General features: G+C 38.8%; 1 protein-coding gene across 3 annotated transcripts in view; it reads right to left on the reverse strand.

Moving 5' to 3' along the window:
* The window catches only part of DCBLD2 (discoidin, CUB and LCCL domain containing 2), a 62,918-nt gene that overhangs the window by 16,109 nt on the left and 26,159 nt on the right, over positions 1-20,650 (reverse strand). For all 3 annotated transcript variants that reach the window (XM_075118600.1, XM_048817053.2, XM_048817069.2), the window contains 7 exons: positions 18,467-18,604; positions 17,016-17,067; positions 14,820-14,892; positions 13,640-13,773; positions 10,714-10,754; positions 8,215-8,430; positions 5,026-5,150 (listed from right to left, as the gene is read on the reverse strand). In XM_075118600.1, coding sequence (XP_074974701.1) covers positions 5,026-5,150; positions 8,215-8,430; positions 10,714-10,754; positions 13,640-13,773; positions 14,820-14,892; positions 17,016-17,067; positions 18,467-18,604 — 779 coding nt within the window. The remainder of the gene's footprint in view (positions 1-5,025; positions 5,151-8,214; positions 8,431-10,713; positions 10,755-13,639; positions 13,774-14,819; positions 14,893-17,015; positions 17,068-18,466; positions 18,605-20,650) is intronic.

Genomic DNA, 20,650 nt, shown 5'->3' on the forward strand with positions numbered 1-20,650 from the left:
TAAATTGGAATAAAACCTCCAGATGTGTGCAGTATGCATATATTTAAGAATCAAAGGGAGAACATCCGCATATACGGGGCCACTGAAAAGCACAGCTGTATAGAAAGTGATCTAGGAGCAGAGGAAAGTATACTACAGTATAACTATAGATTTCTTTTTGCTCCAATTATTTAAATATACTTTTTCATCACAACTTGCGGGTTTTGGTTAAATACATTACTACAAATGTATTTTTAAATATTTCTTCTTTTATTTAAGACTTCATTTTATTAACCACAACTGACTTTCAAGCTACATATTGCATTCTACTTCAGGAATTTGCAGGTGGTCACTATACTAGAGACAAAAACACATAGTTCAAATACTCTGTAGAAAAGGCTAATATCTAAGTATAAAAATAGAAAACCTTTCTATTCTCAGGCAGGAGAGTGATCCAATTAAACATCTTTGACAATCATAAAGTCTAATTATCAGGCTAAAGAGTGAAGATTTTACCTTAAAGGCCAGAAGAGGGCAGTCAAAGCTAGAATTAAAATCAATGGCTGATTCCGTTTCTTCTCAGGCTGCCCAAGGCTCACTCACAGCTCCTAGTCAGTTTTCCTGTGTAGCTTCAGCAGGCAGGACCAGTCCTGTCAGTCACCAGGGAGTGTCTTACTCCCCCCTGCAGAAGACTTCCCAGTGTGACTGTTTCCAAGCTATCCTAAGAATTCTGATACACAAAATAAAAGTAATGAAGACACCTTTTCCTATGTTTCAACTGTCAACAGAAGACTTCCCATCACAATATGGGTTAGAATTGCAAGATGAAAGGTAACAAGAAAGGCCAGCACATTAGTAATTGCAATTTTGTCCAGTTTCTCAACCAGGTGTCCCAATTTGAATCCATTCCTGGTTTAACTCCAGGCTAATGCTAAGAGCTCTTCTTGGGAGCAATTTGCAATAGCGTGAAGGTGAAGATGGGAAAGAAGGAATAAGAATCTTTGAAGTGGATGCACATTCAAGCTCTTCAAATCCAGGATAACTCTGATCCCTTGTGACTGCGTAGGATGAAGAAGACTGTGGAATTGGTCCCTGCGTATCTCTCCAGTTTTGTACTGGTTCAACGACCGGCAAGTAGGACAGCGACCTCCCAAATCATATGGATATACTTTATCAGAAATTGGAAATAAGAAAAGGGGGTTGGACGGAGGAGGCAGGAATTAGCTGGAAGGGATCTGAATTCTATTACAGAACCTTTATCAACTACTTCTGTCGCCCACTGATCCAAAGAGGTGGCAGGCTACTGGCTGACATTGGAGAAGCATGACTCCACAGGGTTTCCCCCCTTCAGATGGGTACAGGAGAGAAGGGAAGTATTTTTGTTGTTCAGGGTGAATATCTGGAGAAAATACTTCTGGGACTTTTACTGCAGGATCTGTCCAATACCCTCTCCATCAAGTTACTGTCTCATCAGCAGAAGTTAGATGAAGAACAACCTCAAAAGGACTGTTTGTTCCTAACTGGAGGTTTGTAAATCTTTCCTCTGGTATCTTGCCAGTGGCAGGATTTTCTCATCCTAATCTTTGACTTCTAGGACACTGCTTTGTCTAAGCATTCAAAGCACTCAAAAATAAACTGCTCAGTAAAAAAGCCATCAAGTCTTTGGATGGCTGCCTTCCATTGTACAGTCCCCAAATGCCCTATTATTGTGCTCCTGGATAGCCACAAAGCAAATGGAACAAGGCACATATCTTATATGAACGCTGCTCCGAGAGAGCAATTTTATGTAGTAGTTGATTTCAGGTCCTTAGGCCCAGCCAGGTATCTTCTGAGAGGAAACCCATATAGGCCAAAATAGCACAAACAAAGCATGTAGCAGCAGCAGAAGAGAAGACGTCAAGTCCTGCAGATGTGGCCACAGAACCAGGAGGTCTCTTGCCTCTGATCACTGAGCTCTTTGGATAGGACATTGCCTTCTGAAAGGATGACTGATTCTCAGGGTTAGCAATGGCTGAGTAAACCCTTTGTGAGGGCAGCAGTCTGACTTCAACTCTGAGGCTTTGTTAAACTTGAGCCATTTCAGAGTACTGATTAAACCTGTTTGGTAGTCCTCACTCTGCTTTTAAATATTTTCCAGGACTGGATCAAGAGTTCCACTTTGGAAACTTAAGGAAAGTACATCTTTGTTGACTCACTATCCTGTGTTTAACCCTGAAACCACGTGTGTACCAATATACAGAGCGGATATTTGGCAGGAGAGAAAGTGAAGAGAGAAGACAAGCCATTCCTGGGATTCTTCCTTTGAATCAAAACCTGAGGCAGGCAAGTTGTCTGGAAGAGGAAATTCTCAGATGAGTGAGTCCTCAGGTGACCTCAGTACATGTCTCTTTCTTGTCTTTGGCTTCTCATTACCAGAGCTATAGATTTAATCCTTTATGAGATGGAAGGATCAGTGAGACTGGTTAGCTCCAAGAGGTTCAGATCTACGTCCAATTTCTGTCAGCCATATTCTTGTAGAGGCTAGGCAAGGTAGGACGAAGACTGCCTTTGCTTCCTCTCATAGGTTGCAGGAACACTTTCATCTCCTCCAAGAGAATGGAGTCCGAAGCAGAAGGGGTCAATGTCACCTTATTTGAAATTCCCTCTGAGTGATATACTTGACCTTTGCTTGCCTTCTCCTGAATAAAAGCCCATGTCCAGAGGGGAAGACGAGGCTCTCAGGACCAGCTCAGATGGTAGGCTATCCTGCACTAGCCATAATGATGACTGAGATGGAGGATGATGATAAAACGGTTCAGTTGTCCAAGACAGGCAGCAATCATTGGATAAATTCTGCAGCAGGGTATCTCTAGGGTGACTAGGGAGTTTAAAATCAGCAGTGGTGAGCTACTTACCCCAGGGCTGGCTGAAAACACTGGCGGCTGTTTGGGGTGTGACTGTTCAGTGACTGGACAGGCTTTTCTGCTCTGGAGCAGAGTTCAGCTAAGCAGCCCCTAATCTGCCAGTGGCATCCAGGAGACTGTCTGACGAAGTCTTAGGTGCAGGAAGAGGCATCTGGAGCAGCACTGGAGCTGTTTGCTGGCACGTTCGCAGATGTACAACTAAACCTGGTAACGAGGACACCATTATTTATACCAATGGTGGTGCTGCTCTCACAACTGTTGAACCCTCTGGATTAGGCCTTCCTGTTTGGCTACTGCTGGGAACTCAGGCTGCCAGGTTCCTCACTTCAGCTGAGCAACTGGAATGTCACTTCTGCTGGTACTGGAAGGAAGCTTACAAGAGCACACTCACTGGGAAGGGCTCCTCCTAGATACGGAAAGGACAGGATCTCTCTGCCAGGAATGTTTGCAGGGGATCTGTCCATTTAAGGCCTCTTGGTCTCTGGCTCTGCTTGAAGCCAGGGGGGTTGGGGAGACCACAAGATACTGCACACTGGAACAGAAATGTTCCCAACTAGGAGAAACAAAAGAATTCTAGTGTGGTTACAGAGTTATTCCTCTAAGTGCTTGCTATGTTCTTATGTTAGGAGGCAGAGGGAACCAGGAAATTTTCTAGAAGGGTGAACCAAGCTCCTTTCGGATGATTGACAAGTCTGGTCCTACCTCCTGAAGCAGCAAGTGTTGGAACGGCAAGCCTGGATATGAGAAAAAAACAATTGAATATTTCTAACTTTTGGTTTTAAAAAGTTTGGCCACCGTCTCCTCTAACATTTCTTGAAATATTATTTCATTACATGAACATTTTGGGAAAGAAAAAAAAAGAGCAATCCCACTCAAAAGTATAACACCAGTAATACAAAGAGACAAAGTAGGACAATCTCATTATGAAATACTCCTAAAGCCTGATGTTAAAGTTATTAGTTTCAGAGTGGTAGCCGAGTTAGTCTCTATCAGTAAAAAGAATGAAGAGTACTTGTGACATCTTAATAAAGTTATTAGTGTAATTTTAAAGAGTATGCTTAACAGAGTAGCAATGGGACAGTTTGTTGGTTGTTCAGCTGCATGAGAGAGCATCTTTTTTTTCCCCAAGAAAAGTATTGGCATATTCAGTCAAATGATCAGACTTCCCACATATGGTTGGATTCTTTATAATTTTGCCTGTGTATGGAAAAGAGCACGGCAAATTAACATAACTTAACATTTAAAAAACCCGTATTCACCTTAGGGTCTAGAAAAGGCACTTCATTGGATTCTAGACACCTACTGAAACCCGTCAGGTAACCTATACTGTGCCTAAAAATTTGCAGCAAAATAAACCAAAAACTCGTTCCAGTGTGGTCAGCAGAAATTTTGCCATTATTTTAACAGAATCCAAATTTAGACCACTGGGAAGAATTAAGGAGAGAGAATTAGTCTTATCTAATTGTTGTTACCTATCACCATTCAAGTGATACCTTTAAAGTTTTTTAGTGCCATATATGTCATGTTTAATAATCTTACATTTTTAATATGGATTTATTTTGAAGTGACATATTACAATAACTCATTCTGAATGAGAACTTTTAAAAATGAAATGTTTACTATGGAATTTAATTAGTTAAATGTCATGAGGAAAAAAAGAGTGTGTGCTAATATTTTTGTGAAAATAGGGGGGAGATGAACAGAACAGCGTAGAGAAAGGAGAAATCCCAATACTACGCTATGTTCACAGGGAAAAGACAATCTCTCTGATCTAGGTTACTAAAGATGAAGAAAAATCTATTTGGGGAAAAGTCTAGATATTCTGAAGGGAATACAATATAGGAAGTCAATCTAAAGGTGATAATGGGAGTTTTCCAATTGAGATCTTTGCTCCCTATATCACTTCTGTAATTCAGATCTTTACTGGATATTTGTATATTTTCCACATCTCATGAACGTTGATATTTGTATGAATTCAAATTTAATTTTGCTTATATGCTATTCTTGGGCCAAGGATCAAAACTGTAATTTACCATGCTGTGAAGAAAAATCACTTGGTAATTTTCCTCATTATGCCTGGTCATATATACAATATCTAAACACTCATCTGTGACTATATCTAGAAAATCTCTACTAATTTTACCTTATCCTGATCAACACCAGGTTCTCTGTATACTGTCCATTTCTGTGCATCATCACTGTATAGAATTCGGTAGGCAGAGATGTAATAGTAGTACTCTACTATGGTGGATCCAGTAGTTATAATGCCTGTGAATATGAAGGTTGCTATTTACATAAATGCCAAATGTCTCTCTTTGAAAAATGTTTATGTCAATGTTTTCATGCAATGATTTACAACATGAAGCATATACCCAGGATATGGCAACTTTAGGTAGAGGAATCAAACATAGGTTCGCCTCTGTCAGTTAATATTTTAAAGGTTTTCCTCTGAAATCATCAGGATCTATAACTTCCTCATCTGGTGACTGTCTCCTTATAATTATTTGAAATTACTTTTCTGAAAACATCCTTAACGTTTTTTTTCTTTGCATTTTTTGATGGGGCATCAAGCTGCTGCATTTGGCCTTGTGTTCTGGATTTACAAAGACAAAATCAAAGCCTGGTTTTGGATTCACAGGCTATATATAAGCAGCACTGAAAGACCACAAGCTTTCTTAGGCAGGTACTTACAGTATTATAATAGTCTAAGAAAGGTTTTTTATAGAAAGTATTAATACCGGCATGAAATTAAAGGAAAAGTAGAGATCAAAACTGTGAATCACAGCCAGAGAGAAGATGGAATGAAGAGAACAGAAGTTTGTTGTATGGAAGTTCATGAACCAGTACGGCCACTGGCAGTGAGACTATTAGCCTGGATTACAAAGACAATTCCTGAGAGGGCGGTGGGACTGAACTGACCACTTAAAAGGGGATGGTTTAGGATTGTCTTCTTGAAGTATAGGTGTTAGACAACATAACCATTCCCACCTAAACTAATTCATGTTTGGCATGAGGCAGATTGCAAACACACACAATAAGGAAAAGGTGAAACAACTTTGAAGAATTAATGCAGAAGAGGAAATAGAGGTGAATGCAACCTGTCATGCAATGGTCACCCTACAGTTGGGTTTACATGCCAGGGACATCCCCAGACCCTGACCAAGACAGACACCACAAGCCAGTATTCCAACTCTCTGTTACTTCACACAAAACACATGCTGCCATCCACTGAAGCACATGGCCATGATTTGACCTAAAGCTCTTAGCTTCTGTGTTCTGGACAGAGCAAGTATAGTGTACCTCCGAGGTACCCTGTCCTCTACTTTCTGAGGAACATACCCACTTCCACAAATAGAAAGCAGCGTGTCCATGGCAGAATTGAGAAAATAGCAGATACTACTCTCTCTAGATTAATATTTACTACAGGTACTAAGGCACAAGCAGCCTTTCTGAACAGAATTAGGGAAGAACTCTTCTCAGAGATGGGTGGCTGATTTAATCAACATGAATTAATCCTTTTTCTCCCTGGAAATTCTAAGAACAGATGGAACAACAGCAATAGAAAAAAAAGCCAGCTATATTATATATACAGGGGGAGACACAGTGATCACATTGGCAAAGTCATGAAAAACCTCTGAATTAAGGCACGAAGAGGGGCAGGGGTTCCATTTCCCAGCACACACTAATTGTTATCTCAATGTAAGATGGTTTGATAGTTATCGGTCCCTTCATGCAACAGTTGCCACCTGACTGATCCAAACTCCACTGCTGTTCAATATGCAGTGAAACTGCAAAAACACTTATTGTATTATTGAATTAATAGTTATCTAGAACCAACTGTCACACACATCCCACTCATCAAAGCTTCAATCCAGGAAAGCACTAAGCACTTGCTTAACTTTATGACATGAGTAGTCCATCTGACTATTCATAAAAGTTAAGCTTGCACATAGCTGCTGTGTGGGATCACACCCCAAATAGCTTAGTGAAAATATGGAGGAAATTACAAAGCAGGAAAAAAACCACCAGAAAACAGGTTAAAAATAAATTAGCATTGCCATTCCTGCCATCTATATTTAAAAAATTAAATATTTTTGAAGCACACAGCAATGAATTCAATGAGACATGTGAATGTTGAAAGAGCACATGCACGGACATTAGTAAGACGCACAAAACATGCAAGAATAAAAGATGGTTACTTTCTCCTTCTATGGTCACATACCCCACTCTACTAAAATGAAAAGTGTATGTTTACTGCAAGGTCTGTCCAAAGAAAAGGCAGCTTTCTAATCTAAATACAACAATTAGGGGAAAGTGACAACAGGCCATGTGGTATGAAGAGAAAAGGGAAAGGGAAACAGTTGTTGGGAGAACATCTAGAAAGGACATTGATTCAGTTTGGTGATTTTCCTGGGTTTTTTTGGTTCTGTTTACATACTTTTAATATAATGAGGCATGAGTGACAGCAGCTAGAGTTCAGGTTAATGGGAGATGGCAAGGTGAAACTCGTGAGTTTTGAACTAGAAGGATATCACTTTATGCACAGGAAAATGGTTAGAGATGATGAGATGGGAGACAGATGGGAATGCACAGGGCCAGTAAAGGGCTTTCAACACGCACACAAGAAAGCATCAGAACAACATGAGGCATGAGTCCTGGAATCCATCATTTTTCAAATTAAGAATGATTATAAGCAGAAGTATAACGCTGCAGTTTTTGTAGTTATTGTGTCAAGGAAAAACCTTATCACAGGAAGGTCACTTGATATAAAATCTAACTACTTAATCAGAAAACAGGACTAGGAAAAGAATGCAGACTAACAGATATCACTTTAGACCCTGTTACACAAACAAAAAAAGGAAGATTAAGATGTGGATACCACTAAAAGACTGAAGTCAGCAGTCAAAAATTAGTTTGTAAGTATTATGTAAAATTGGAACTCCTTCTTTGGGTGATCCTCTTCAAAGAATGTGAACTGCCACATTAAAGAGAATTAACATGGATATAAGAGAGGCAGAAAAGCCTTGTGGATCCAAGAGGACAATCAGCAGAAACAGGACAAGGCTGAAAAACCAATATAAGGTGGGAATCAGTTACACAAAACTTGTTGGAAAGATCCTATGCCAAACCACCCCCTAGAGTGGAGCCTAACTTGTCCACCTGTAATTCTAGAATTTATTGAGTATGCCAAGACCATGGAAATATCATTGCTCTGATTAGTCAAATGCCAGCTGCTGATCTATAACCCCAGATTCAAACTGCATCAGTTATTAACCTACTCTACTCCTACCTTTCCAAATACAATTTTAAAAGCCATCTCAGATCTGCTTACCTGTTATCCTCTTTTCTTTATTCAGGTCTATTTGTAACCACTGATATCCATCAGTGGTAAAAGCAGCCCAAGGAGGTCCAGGCCTTTTCAATCTGGCTCTTTCAGGAGTCCAGATGTTTGCCTGGCCTGTTTCGTCAGGCCATTCTAGACTTGATGATGCAGTAATCTGAGAATCAGGGATTACTCCAGATTCCATTCCCAGTGTCCCATAGCAACCTGAACAACATAAGAGAGGAGGACTCAGATGCAAAATCAAAAGTTACACAATCAAATTTTCTTGCTCTGAATTCTCCCTTATTAAATTAAAGTTATATTGTGTAATATAATCACAGAACGTCAAGGCTGGAAGGGACTTCAGGAGGTCATCTAAGTTCAACCCCCTGCTCAAAGCAGGACCAATCCCCAATTTTTGCCCCAGATCCCTAAATGGCCCCCTCAAGGATTGAACTCACAACCGTGGGTTTAGCAGGCCAATGCTCAAACCACTGAGCTATCCCTCCCCTCATTGTTTTTTGCAAGTTGATATTTTGCAAGTCTGATGCACCATGGCAAACTATCTACTTCAGTGTCTAAAAATTCACGAAGTAAATTCAAATTGGAAAACTATAAACAAAGGGTAATGATAAAAAGCAACATATTCAGTTACAGAAGAGTTGTCTAGTGCAGAGGTTCTCAAGCTGTGGTCTGTGAGCTCCATTCAGGTGGTCCATGGATAGTTCCCTCTAAGGTGCATGCCTGGGCAGCCACACACGAGAGAATGAAAGGCCACCTACCTAATTAGTGGAGCCGCGCAGGCGTGGCTCCACTAATTAGGTGCTTGGACCCTGGAGAAGAAGCACATATAAGGTGAGGTGCTGGCCTTGGGGGGGAACAAGGGGTAGGTGGGAGGGGCAGTGTGGTGAGAAGAGGGGCTGGGGGGGGAATTTGGGATGTGCAGGGCTGCAGTGGCCAGAGAAAGAGGCGACATTCCCCAGCTCCAGTGCTGTGGCTGCTGGGGAGAGACGGCCCTCCTTCCCAGCTCCAGCTCTGTGGCTGGGGAGAGACCCCCCTCCTTCCCAGCCCCAGCACTGGGGCTGCTGCGGTGGGGGAGAGAAGGCACATCCATCACATTAGAAAGGTAAGACTACTGATATTAAAATACGAGTTGTGTGCTTTTATTTGTAGAACAAAAAAAGAAGTTGTTTTTTATATAGTGCTTTTATCCGAAGCACTTTACAATAGTTAGCTAACCGTACAAACAACATTTGGAAAGATCATTACGTGGTCCACCGAGACCCTCAGCAATTTTCAAGTGGTCGGCGAAAAAAAGAGTTTGAGAACCACTGCTCTAGTGGGCTGCTGAGCAACATTAGTCTGACATTAATCAATTAATGGAGTTAGATCAGGAGGTAAATAGTACATCAATGAAATTTACAGAGGAAACTGAATTGGGAGGTGTTACAAATATCAATAAGGACAAAGAAATAATTAAAAAGTGATCTACAGAAAAGTTATATTCAGTTTGGAAAACAACAGCTAATGTATCTTGGAGAAAATAAGCTGGAAGAGATATTGGACGGAAGGGTAAAACATGGAAAGAAGTAATGCTCTGAAAGATAGAAGACTAATTATACTGCACAGCAACTGAATGAGAGTTTTCAATGCAATGCACCAACAAAAAGGATCAATGAAATTTGTGGCTTTATGTGCAGAGGCATTCATATTGGCATAACAAGGATTTGACAGTTTCTTGGCAAGGCTCTGGCAAGAAAGAATCTGGATTGGCATGTTATATTCAGTTCTGGGCATCTCAATACCAGAAAGATAAGAACATAGAATACAAATTAAGTGGCTTGAGAATTATATTTTTTAAAACTCAGTTTACACTCAGCAAGAGGCAACTTTAAGGATGAAGTAAAACAGAACAGAGAAATAGAATGTAAAAAAACTGCTACAAATATAGAATGACTGAGCAAATACTAACCTTGCCACTTTTCAGAATACACTTACAATAATTTTATTCTTATATTTTAAAACTATATTAAGAAAGCAACAAAAAGGTAAAAGAACATCTCTTTCTGTAGCAGGGCAAAAAAACCTTCTTGAATATTGGCATATGGGAAAAGATTTAAAGGGCCAAATAATTATAACTTGGCTAAACAATAACTTTGGAGGCTGGAGGGAACACATTTTTAAATGTCTCAAACCTGGAAATGTCGAGGTTTAATTTAGGAATGAGTAAGTAAAAATATGTCTCAGAGCAACTGAATTAAATTAAAGGGTCTCACTAAATTAGACAAAAGTATCGATACCAACGATACTCAGCATTTATTTGTATACTCCAAGTCCTCAAACTCCGACCAATCCTCACAATAATCCAGTGAAAACACAAAAATCTAAAATGTACTACTGTATTTGATTAACACGATAAAAAAAATGTCAGTTGCACGCACAACAGGTCTATTTTTTAAAAAAAGTGTCTCAAAAATCAATATGCAGTACATAGAGTGATATGCTTACCACTAGTCTTAAACGTGAAGAGACTTGCAGATAATAGTCCTCTGCAAAAAAACAAAAAGAAAGCTCTTTTTGTGGCCGTCACTGAAACATTTAAGACAAATTGTTCTCAAATTTATTTTTCCTCTAGTACTACATCCCACCAGGAACCTATTCACACCCAAATATTTTTTCTATTGAAGTAGCACCTATTACCACCACTATGGATAATGGTTTCAGCACTGTCAGTCTGAGCACCTTTGCTTCAGGCTAAAACCTGGCCTAGAAAGTACCACCTAGTTTAAATCATTTCAAATGTAAAATAAAAGTATAAAAGTGCAGCTAATGATATATCTAGAAGAAGAGCAAATTAAAAAGATTTGGCTATCTAAATGATGAAGCTGAACAAGAAAACAATGGTCAACTCCCTCCACCCAAACCCTCTCTCATTTACTGGGGTTTTGTCACACCAGAAGAAGGCTCTAAATCAAGAGGACCACCACATTACTCTCAATTTGCACTGTGCAATATCCTTTTTCCAAGTACCAAATGTCCAGGCACAACAACACTTGAAACATTAATAGATCAAACTGAACCTAAGCTCAGTTCTACAAGTTCTAATATTTCAAAGAGCACTGCAGCACTGATGCTTCAAATTTAGACAAATACCAACAGCCCAGTTCAGTTTTTGATCTTCTGACAATATGTAATCCTTTAATACTCAAAGTCCTGCAGACTCCATAACACAGTATGTTGGTGCTTCAGAAGAAAACATGACTATGAATCCATTAAAAAAAATAAAATCTATTTCAGTGCTCATTCAGGTCATAGAATCATAGAATATCAGGGTTGGAAGGGACCTCAGGAGGTCATCTAGTCCAACCCCCTGCTCAAAAGCAGGACCCATCCCCAATTAAATCATCCCAGCCAGGGCTTTGTCAAGCCTGACCTTAAAAACTTCTCAGGAAGGAGATTCCACCACCTCCCTAGGCAACGCATTCCAGTGTTTCACCACCCTCCTAGTGAAAAAGTTTTTCCTAATAGCCAACCTAAACCTCCCCCACTGCAACTTGAGACCATTACTCCTTGTCCTGTCCTCTTCCACCACTGAGAATAGTCTAGAACCATCCTCTCTGGAACCACCTCTCAGGTAGTTGAAAACAGCTATCAAATCCCCCCTCATTCTTCTCTTCCGCAGACTAAACAATCCCAGTTCCCTCAGCCTCTCCTCATAAGTCATGTGTTCCAGACCCCTAATCATTTTTGTTGCCCTTCGCTGGACTCTTTCCAATTTATCCACATCCTTCTTGTAGTGTGGGGCCCAAAACTGGACACAGTACTCCAGATGAGGCCTCACCAATGTCGAATAGAGGGGGACGATCACGTCCCTCGATCTGCTCGCTATGCCCCTACTTATACATCCCAAAATGCCATTGGCCTTCTTGGCAACAAGGGCACACTGCTGACTCATATCCAGCTTCTCGTCCACTGTCACCCCTAGGTCCTTTTCCGCAGAACTGCTGCCTAGCCATTCGGTCCCTAGTCTGTAGCTGTGCATTGGGTTCTTCCGTCCTAAGTGCAGGACCCTGCACTTATCCTTATTGAATCTCATCAGATTTCTTTTGGCCCAATCCTCCAATTTGTCTAGGTCCCGCTGTATCCTATCCCTGCCCTCCAGCGTATCTACCACTCCTCCCAGTTTAGTATCATCCGCAAATTTGCTGAGAGTGCAATCCACACCATCCTCCAGATCATTTATGAAGATATTGAACAAAACCGGCCCCAGGACCGACCCCTGGGGCACTCCACTTGACACCGGCTGCCAACGAGACATGGAGCCATTGATCACTACCCATTGAGCCCGACAATCTAGCCAACTTTCTACCCACCTTATAGTGCATTCATCCAGCCCATACTTCTTTAACTTGCTGACAAGAATACTGTGGGAATTTAGGTCCTGTTTAAACTAACTTTTTTCTAAAAATTTCCCACTGTGACCAACACTGGTTCAGCTCCACTGGTATTTGCGATGTTGGGAGCCCTAGTGTAGAACAGACACTGGCATTTACACCCTACCAATTAGAGTTGCTCTAAAGAAATTTACATGATACAGTATTCAAAATGCCAGGAGCAGCCAGCAGTCTTTCTACATTAGGGCTCCCAACATTGCGGTCATCAACGAGGCTGAACAGCGGGTTAGCAATGGCAGAAAATTTTCAGAAAATTTCCCAAATGTAGATGGGGGTCTCAAAACAGACAATGATCTACTTGTCCAAAGACATACCACAATGGATTTCAGATTGGTCTGAGCAGTCAGCCTTGAAAAACAGGTTTCAAGTAAACTAAGAGCAGCCACCTGCTCTTTCCTCAGTGTCTCAATCAGCAATAGGACATGCTATAGTATCAGCTGTTGAGATTCAAACTGAAGATTTACACTAAAATAGGTAAGAATTTTTTTAAAAAAAACCTTCCCTGGCTATTTTTTTAAAATGGAAAATGAAAAAAAAAAAACTATCCCACTGTAGAAAAACTGAACTAAGAATTACAAAAATTATATAGTTTTATTATATACATGAATGACAACAAACTACAAAGTAGCAGCCAAGAACACCATATATTCAATCAAATTATTATTTAAAAGAAAAACTATTCGGAGTTTATGGTTGTGCCATATATTTTTGAAGGTAGTTTCCCTAGTTTTGCAATGAAGTCTTAATTTTCACTTATGGCCTAGATATTACAATAATTTGGACAGGAAATCATATGCACCACAAAAATGAGTACAGTATAAGAACCTACTTAGAACAGAATCTACCATTGCTATAGATGGGTAACTCCACTGGTTTACAGTTTTCCGTTGATACAACTGATGATCACAGATTGATTTACATCTCCTATTACCAAGAGGTTAGCATTAAATATATGAAAACAACAGAGCAAATATACTTACACTTTTGAGGTGACATTGTTAGCCAAAGAGCTTTCATAATATGGAATGCCTTTGCTGATTACAACATTGATTTGGCCACCCAGAATATTGGACACCACTCCTGCATGCACACCAGCCATGCAAAGTGACGAGGACTTTGAAGAAAATAGAAAATAATGTTCATATTTTTTTCCCCGAACTGTTTCAGAATGTTTATGCCATAAAGAAACTGTTATTATTTAATTGTCTCCCCACAGGCACCATTCATTTTTGAATTTATAAGACATGAAATGTACAACTTTGCATTTTTCTGTTTTCTAAAAAAGAAGTGTAATGGAAGTGTACAGAATACAACATTATGCTTAAATAAGGTCTTTTGCTGAAACTTACATACTAGGTGATGCAAGTGATTTTCAGTTTAAGATTATTTTCCTGAGAATCTTTTAGGTTAGACTAGGTAAGGAGAATATACATATCTACATATTCTAAAAGACAGGTGGGAAAAAACTGGTTACTGTAACCCGTTTCTCTTAACAGAAAGTGCAGAAAGGGTATAGTTGCTCACTATTCAATTCTGAGACGCTACATACTTATTTGTTGACAGAGCACCACTCATCATGTTATCTCATCTGTGCTGTTTGTTGTCAGAGAATACACTTTTTAGCACTTAAACACACACAACTTAGATGCTTTTATACACATTACAAGAGGAAACACTAAATAATCAGCTATTTTTGTTGCCAGAGTATAATGTAGTGCACATGATCAATCTCCATTCTGTGAGGAAGAGCTAAAATATGACTGCTGTTTATTGAGATCCATTAGTGTCATGAAATCAGAGGATGCCAATAAGAAGTTAGATTCCTCTCTAGGAACATGAATGTTATAGGCTTGAGACAGCCAGCCAACAGAAATAAAATGGGAAGTACCGAAGATTATTCTAGCGATCCACATTTCTCAGCGGATATCAAAACATAAGACTATGGAGTGCTTAACCACTTCTTGGAGACAGCAACGTCCGGAGCTCCAGCCATTAAGCAGCTGAGCAAAATCAGTAGCATGTCACAATAGGAAGTATCTACTCCCAGAGCCAAGGAAATAGAGCTGACAGAAAACAAACATATGTAGCAGATTTTTATCAAAAAGTGCAGAATTTAATCAAACTTAAAATGAATATACTGTACTGTCTAAATTTACTTACATCGCTATATCCATGAGGAATAGTGCCAGAAATATCAGCAAAAGGAATCACACATCCAGCTGGACAATACTTACTGGAAGAAAAGGAGATATGAAGTCAATATATGCATGCCATTGCACTTCACTTTAAAAAGAGCAAGCAGCACATTGTAATTTATAGTTTTGCAGCTTAAACCACAAACAGACAATTGGCCGTTTGGTAGGACTATAATACTGTACTATAATGCTGTCTAAAGCTGCCACCTATCAGTATGTCATAATTTGAGATAGCCGTCAAGTCAGAAATAGAGAGACAAGGTGGATGAGGTAATATTGTTTATTGGACCAACTTCTGTTGGTGAGAGAGACAAGGTTTTGCGTTTACACAAAGCTCTTCTTCAGGTCTGGGAAATGTACTCAGAGCATCACAGCTAAATAGAGCATCACAGCTAAATACAAGGTGGAACAGATTGTTTAGCATAAGCAGAGAACATATTTCAAGGGGCCATTCAAGGTGAAGTGGCCTGTTAAAAATGGCCCCTTGAAAAATGTTAACTACTTATGCTAAGCAATCTGTCCTACCTTGTATTTAAGCTGTGACACTCAGCATGTTTCCCAGACCTGAAGTGGAGCTCTGTATAAGCTCGAAAGCTTGTCTCTCTCACCAACAGAAGTTGGTCCAATAAAAGATAGTACCTCAACCACCTTGTGTCTCTAATAGCCTGGGACTAACATGGCTACAACAACACTGCATATAAATCAGAAATATATATTCGGGAAAAGATTTAGAACAGTAAAAACCAGGCATTTGACAGGAATGTCATGAAAGTATGTGCTTTAACTACATTTTTAATAAGTCTATATCCCTATGTCTGGTATCAACACTACATAACATCTGTAAATTCTGAAGTTTTCAAATCAGAATCCAGAATTCTAGCATTAGTGATTTTTTTTATTTTATAACCTTTTAAACCGTGTTTAAAAAAATGTTAACTCTGAAAAGTGTACGGTACAGAATATAATCATACGAAACTGGCTGGCTTCAGGCTAATGCTTTTAGAGCATAGAAAGCAGGAGGCAAGATAGCTGTATTGCTGATGAAAGCACATGTTCACCTTCTAGTGCCACTTTCTACCACAAAATAAGAAAAAACAAACACCTGAGGAAAAAAGTTGGAATACACTATTCAGCAAAGTACTTAAGCATGTGCTCAAGTCCCAGTAAAGTCAATGGGATCTGAGCAAGTGTTTAAGTGCTTTGCTGAATAGGGGCAAACTGTTGATTTGGAGCCTTAATGTAGAATATGCAGAGATTGCGAAGAAAGGATTGCAAAGGTCAAATATTGAAAGAGTGGTGGTGCCATGAGTTTATAGGTAAAATGTAACTATTGTAGCCCAAATTAATGTTTTGGCTTTACAATACTTTGTAGCTTTAAATGATTCATTTATTTGGGAAAAACAGGTCTCCTGATGACTAGCCTTGTCTACCATTTACCTGAAAGAACACAAATGCCTATTACGTCCCAGCAGAACTTCATTCATTCACACTAACTGTGAGGCCAATGACAAATTAATTTTACAAATTAGTAAGTGAATAAATAATAGAAAAGCAAGGGCTAATGCATCACAAAATATGCTTTTATCATGTGACAAAAGTATGTTAGATATAAGTTGTGACAGATATCGCAACCACACACAGTATCTTTAGGGACTGTATTCTATTCCAGGAGGGAGAGATACCACAGTTCCTCCAGGAACTAAAAAAACCAGTGTGTGTGGGGAAGTGATTATGGTGGTCATTGGGACTGTAAACAGTTTCAGAGAAGTACCATCCCCTAGGGGTGACATGAGTACTAAAGGTAATATTTCTCTTTATCTACTGCACATTTTGTAATCTATTTTGTAAAAGCAATGAATTTTTAGTAACATGAGCCCTCATTAGCACTATTAATTTTTGGCTGGAAAGCGGGGACACTGCTGGTTTTTCTGTGTGTTCATTTAGTGCAAATTAGCGAGGTTCTACTGCATACTAAAATGATTATCTTCATTTTTGGAAACTATAAGGTCAAAACTTATGATTTTGTCATTTAATCATTTAAATTTCACCATCCAAAGGACTCTGTTTGAAACAAAGTGCAAATGATGTGTGTAACAGCATGAATAAAATCACAGTAAAATAACCATAGTGAAGGGTGAAAAAACAAGCAGAGCAGTCTTACTTGAATTCTGGTTCAGAAAAGTGACTTGCATTGTCTAAACAGGTTATTAGGTCTGGAAAGAAAAAAAATATTAAGTCAAGAACGAGACAGAGACAACCAATTTTAGCCAACTTTTTTAAAAGTACATGAAGCCCATCTAATTGAATCTCTCAGACTCATCAGTTGTGTGTGGTTCAATCAGAAAAGTCTTTGAATGAAAAACAATGTATTTGTTAAATAACATACTAATTGTGAATCTTTTCTGTTACAGTAGAACCTTGATAATTTGTACTAATGACTGGTAAAATCCACTGAGAATTTAGCATGTAAACATTACAAAATTGATCTTGTTCATTTATTTTGCATAGTTTAATTTTAATTATTCCTGGGAATGCTTCACAGAATGCTTGTAAGTGCACTGTACTATGTTTTAAAAAGTCAGAAATTCTTATACTCTGTTTACAAGAGGAAACTGAATAGAGAGGATAAAATTAGTTTTGGGTTCTGGGTGTTAACATATGACAGTCTTGCACAAGTGGAGCAGGATGAAATACAGAACACAGGAGGGCCTTTCCCATATTATCAAAGAGTGACAACTAAAATTTGATACGTTTATCCACTATGTCAATCTGAGCTGTCAAGTTTAAATACACAAATTTATGCAAGTCAAATTAGAAAACAAATATAATAAAAATTGAGAACGAAAGGAAGACCTCCTCCACTTTTTTGTAGTATTAACTCTAACAATGAGATTCTCAAACTGTTGCCTGCAGAACACTTGCTGGTGGTCCACAGAGAACTGGAGGATAGAAGCAAGTAGAAAACCAGTAGAAGCAAGTGTAAAGGAAGAGGAAGAACACGTATAGCAGCCTCCATTGCAGGCCACAGCACCACAAGAGCATGAAAGAGGAACAAAGAAGCTGTTTGCAAAAAACCAGACAAGAAGCCGCCAGCTGAGCCCCAGCCATAAGAACACTTGGAGGAAGCAAGGAAATAGGATACCATGCAGGGACAAGGTAACAAGGAGCAGATCAGACAGAAAGATTGGAACTGATAGATGTGTGTGAAAACAGAAAGGTAGAAAAATGCAACAGTTACCACAGGGATTATAGGAGACTGGGAATGGGATCAGAATTCCATGGTACTGCCACTCTATAAAGAGGTGATCTACACTAAAAATCTTTCAGGACCCTTCATCCAGCATCTTGGTTGTTATACTCCAAACAAATGTATTTAATCTTTTATCTAAAGCAGCTGTTTCATTGGTTTCATTCCTTAACCCACTCTGAACAGTAACTTAGTGTATCCAGGGGGTAGGACAGTTGAGAAGTGTTAAGACTACATCTAAAAGAGTGTGTATTTTTAGATATCTACTGCTCATGTTGAAAACACAGAAAAAAAAAAGTTTGTACTCATTATACAGCTCTAATTTTAATCACTACACAGAGCAACTAACTAAATCTGACAAATACCTGATTTATCAGTGGTTGAATATGAGGCAAGAAATCCACGCCCAGAAAGGTGTGTCCCACTCATGAACTGTACTGTGACTTCATTACTTTTTGACTCAATTAAACTGTCCATCTGAAAGCCCAGACCACAGTATTTTCCTATGAAGAAAAAAAAAATCATTAAAAAAACTTGTTTATGTTCAGTGTAAGCTCACATTAAGTTTTCTAATTACACTGAAGCTAAAGTGAACTGATTGTAAGTGAAGAACATACTCAGTATTTGAGATGGAGAGTACAGACATCATATGCATTTCAACTGTTGATTCAATCACGGATACCTATGAACATGAGCTTAAAGAGCATAACAGTTAAATAGGACTATTAGAGAACCCTAGAAATGTAGGGCTGGAAGGGACCTCAAGAGATCATCCAGCCCCCTGCACTAAGGAAGGACCAAGTAAACCTAGACCATCTGACAGATGTTTGTCCATCCTGTTCTTAAAAACCTTCAGTGACGAGTATTCTACAACTCCCCTTGGTAACACATTCCAGGACTTAACTATCCTTGTAATTAGAAAGTTTTTCCTAATATCTAACCTACATCTCGCTTGCTGCAGATTAAGCCTATTACTTCTTGTCTACCTTCAGTGGACATGGAGAACAACCAATCACCATCTTCTTTATAACAGCCCTTCACACATTTGAAGAACTATCATATCCCCCTCAGTCTTCCTTCTCATGACTAAACATATCCGGGTTTTTTTTAACCTTTCTTCAGTTCACATTTTCTAAATCTTTTACCATTGTTAAATAGGAAAGAACAACAATATGACAAATTGCATGAGAACTAAGTCCCAGTATCAGCAAGACTACAACAACAGGTTCCTATACTATTAAGACCTGTAGAGAACACAACAGGTTTAAATATTGTCTGGTTTTAGCCCTGGGAAAGCATTTGTTCGCAGCAAAGCCCGACGTTTACCATGGACACAGACTCCTGGTGAACTCTGTATACCCTAGGCTTGGAAGGATTAGATTTTTATTAGTAAAATGTCAGTAAAAGTCAAATTACCATACATACACAAAGCAATGAAAAAATATTTCCATCAATAATCAACATTTACAGATAGGCAAAGACAGACAAATGATGCGTAAGAACTTATTAGAGCTTGATTTAAGGATGTTCACTTTGTATATTTTGACACATGATGTTGACAATTTGTGTTTCAACAGTTACAAAGCTTTAACTTTTTGAATCTAAACATCTATGGTCATTAAATAATTATTGTCTGACAACCTCCTCCCGCCATAATTTCCCATAAGTGTGAAAATTTAAATAGATAAAAATAAAAAATGCTTAAAAATGAATAGATATTATCTAGCAAAATTATAAAAAAAAAATAAAAACTGAATTCTCCTGACTATGTATACTGCAAGACCAACCATGAAGCTAGAAAAATTTCCCCAGTACCTACTAGCTCAAGGGCTAAGCCTACTAGGTAGGGTGAAAAATACATGTGCTTGCATGATTCCATCTGCAAACTTTATCAGAAATGATTATACATATGTTTTTCCAATTTATTTATACTAATATTAAACAGAACTGGGCTGAGAACTAATCTCTTTAGGACTCCACTGGAAACTCTTCCCCCACTCCTTGATGATGAATCCATGAAATATTACATTTTGAGATGACAAGTTATCCAGTGTTTAATCCATTTAATGTTCGCTAAAATCATCTTGAACAGTATCTGAAGCAGTCAGATATGATCTTCCAACATTTTTCATTTAACGGACATGAAGCAGACACCAAGGATACAACGTGCCGCTCACATTACATCATACCAGTGGTGTTAAATGAATAGAATCCTGAAGTTAGAAGAAGTCCAGAAGAAAGCTTCTTTTAAACATGTTTTTATATTTAATAGCAAACGGTCACCTAATCCATTTTTGGGTACTAATTAATAGTTGGAATGAGCTGATAACCTGAGATGGTCACTGTGGGACATCAGCTTTTCCTAATTGACCATTAATCCCCACATAATGCCCCCTCTGTACTTTGGCTTAATATACACTTTACATTACATCTCCAAAATCTACTCCTACCGGAATTCTGCACCTAACAATTCTGAGGAAAAAAAAAAATCTGCACACAATATTTTAAAACGTTGCAAAATTATTCAAATTTTATTTATCAATAAATAA

Source organism: Caretta caretta, chromosome 1, assembly GCF_965140235.1.
Source record: "Caretta caretta isolate rCarCar2 chromosome 1, rCarCar1.hap1, whole genome shotgun sequence".
Classification (NCBI taxonomy): Eukaryota; Metazoa; Chordata; order Testudines; family Cheloniidae; genus Caretta; species Caretta caretta.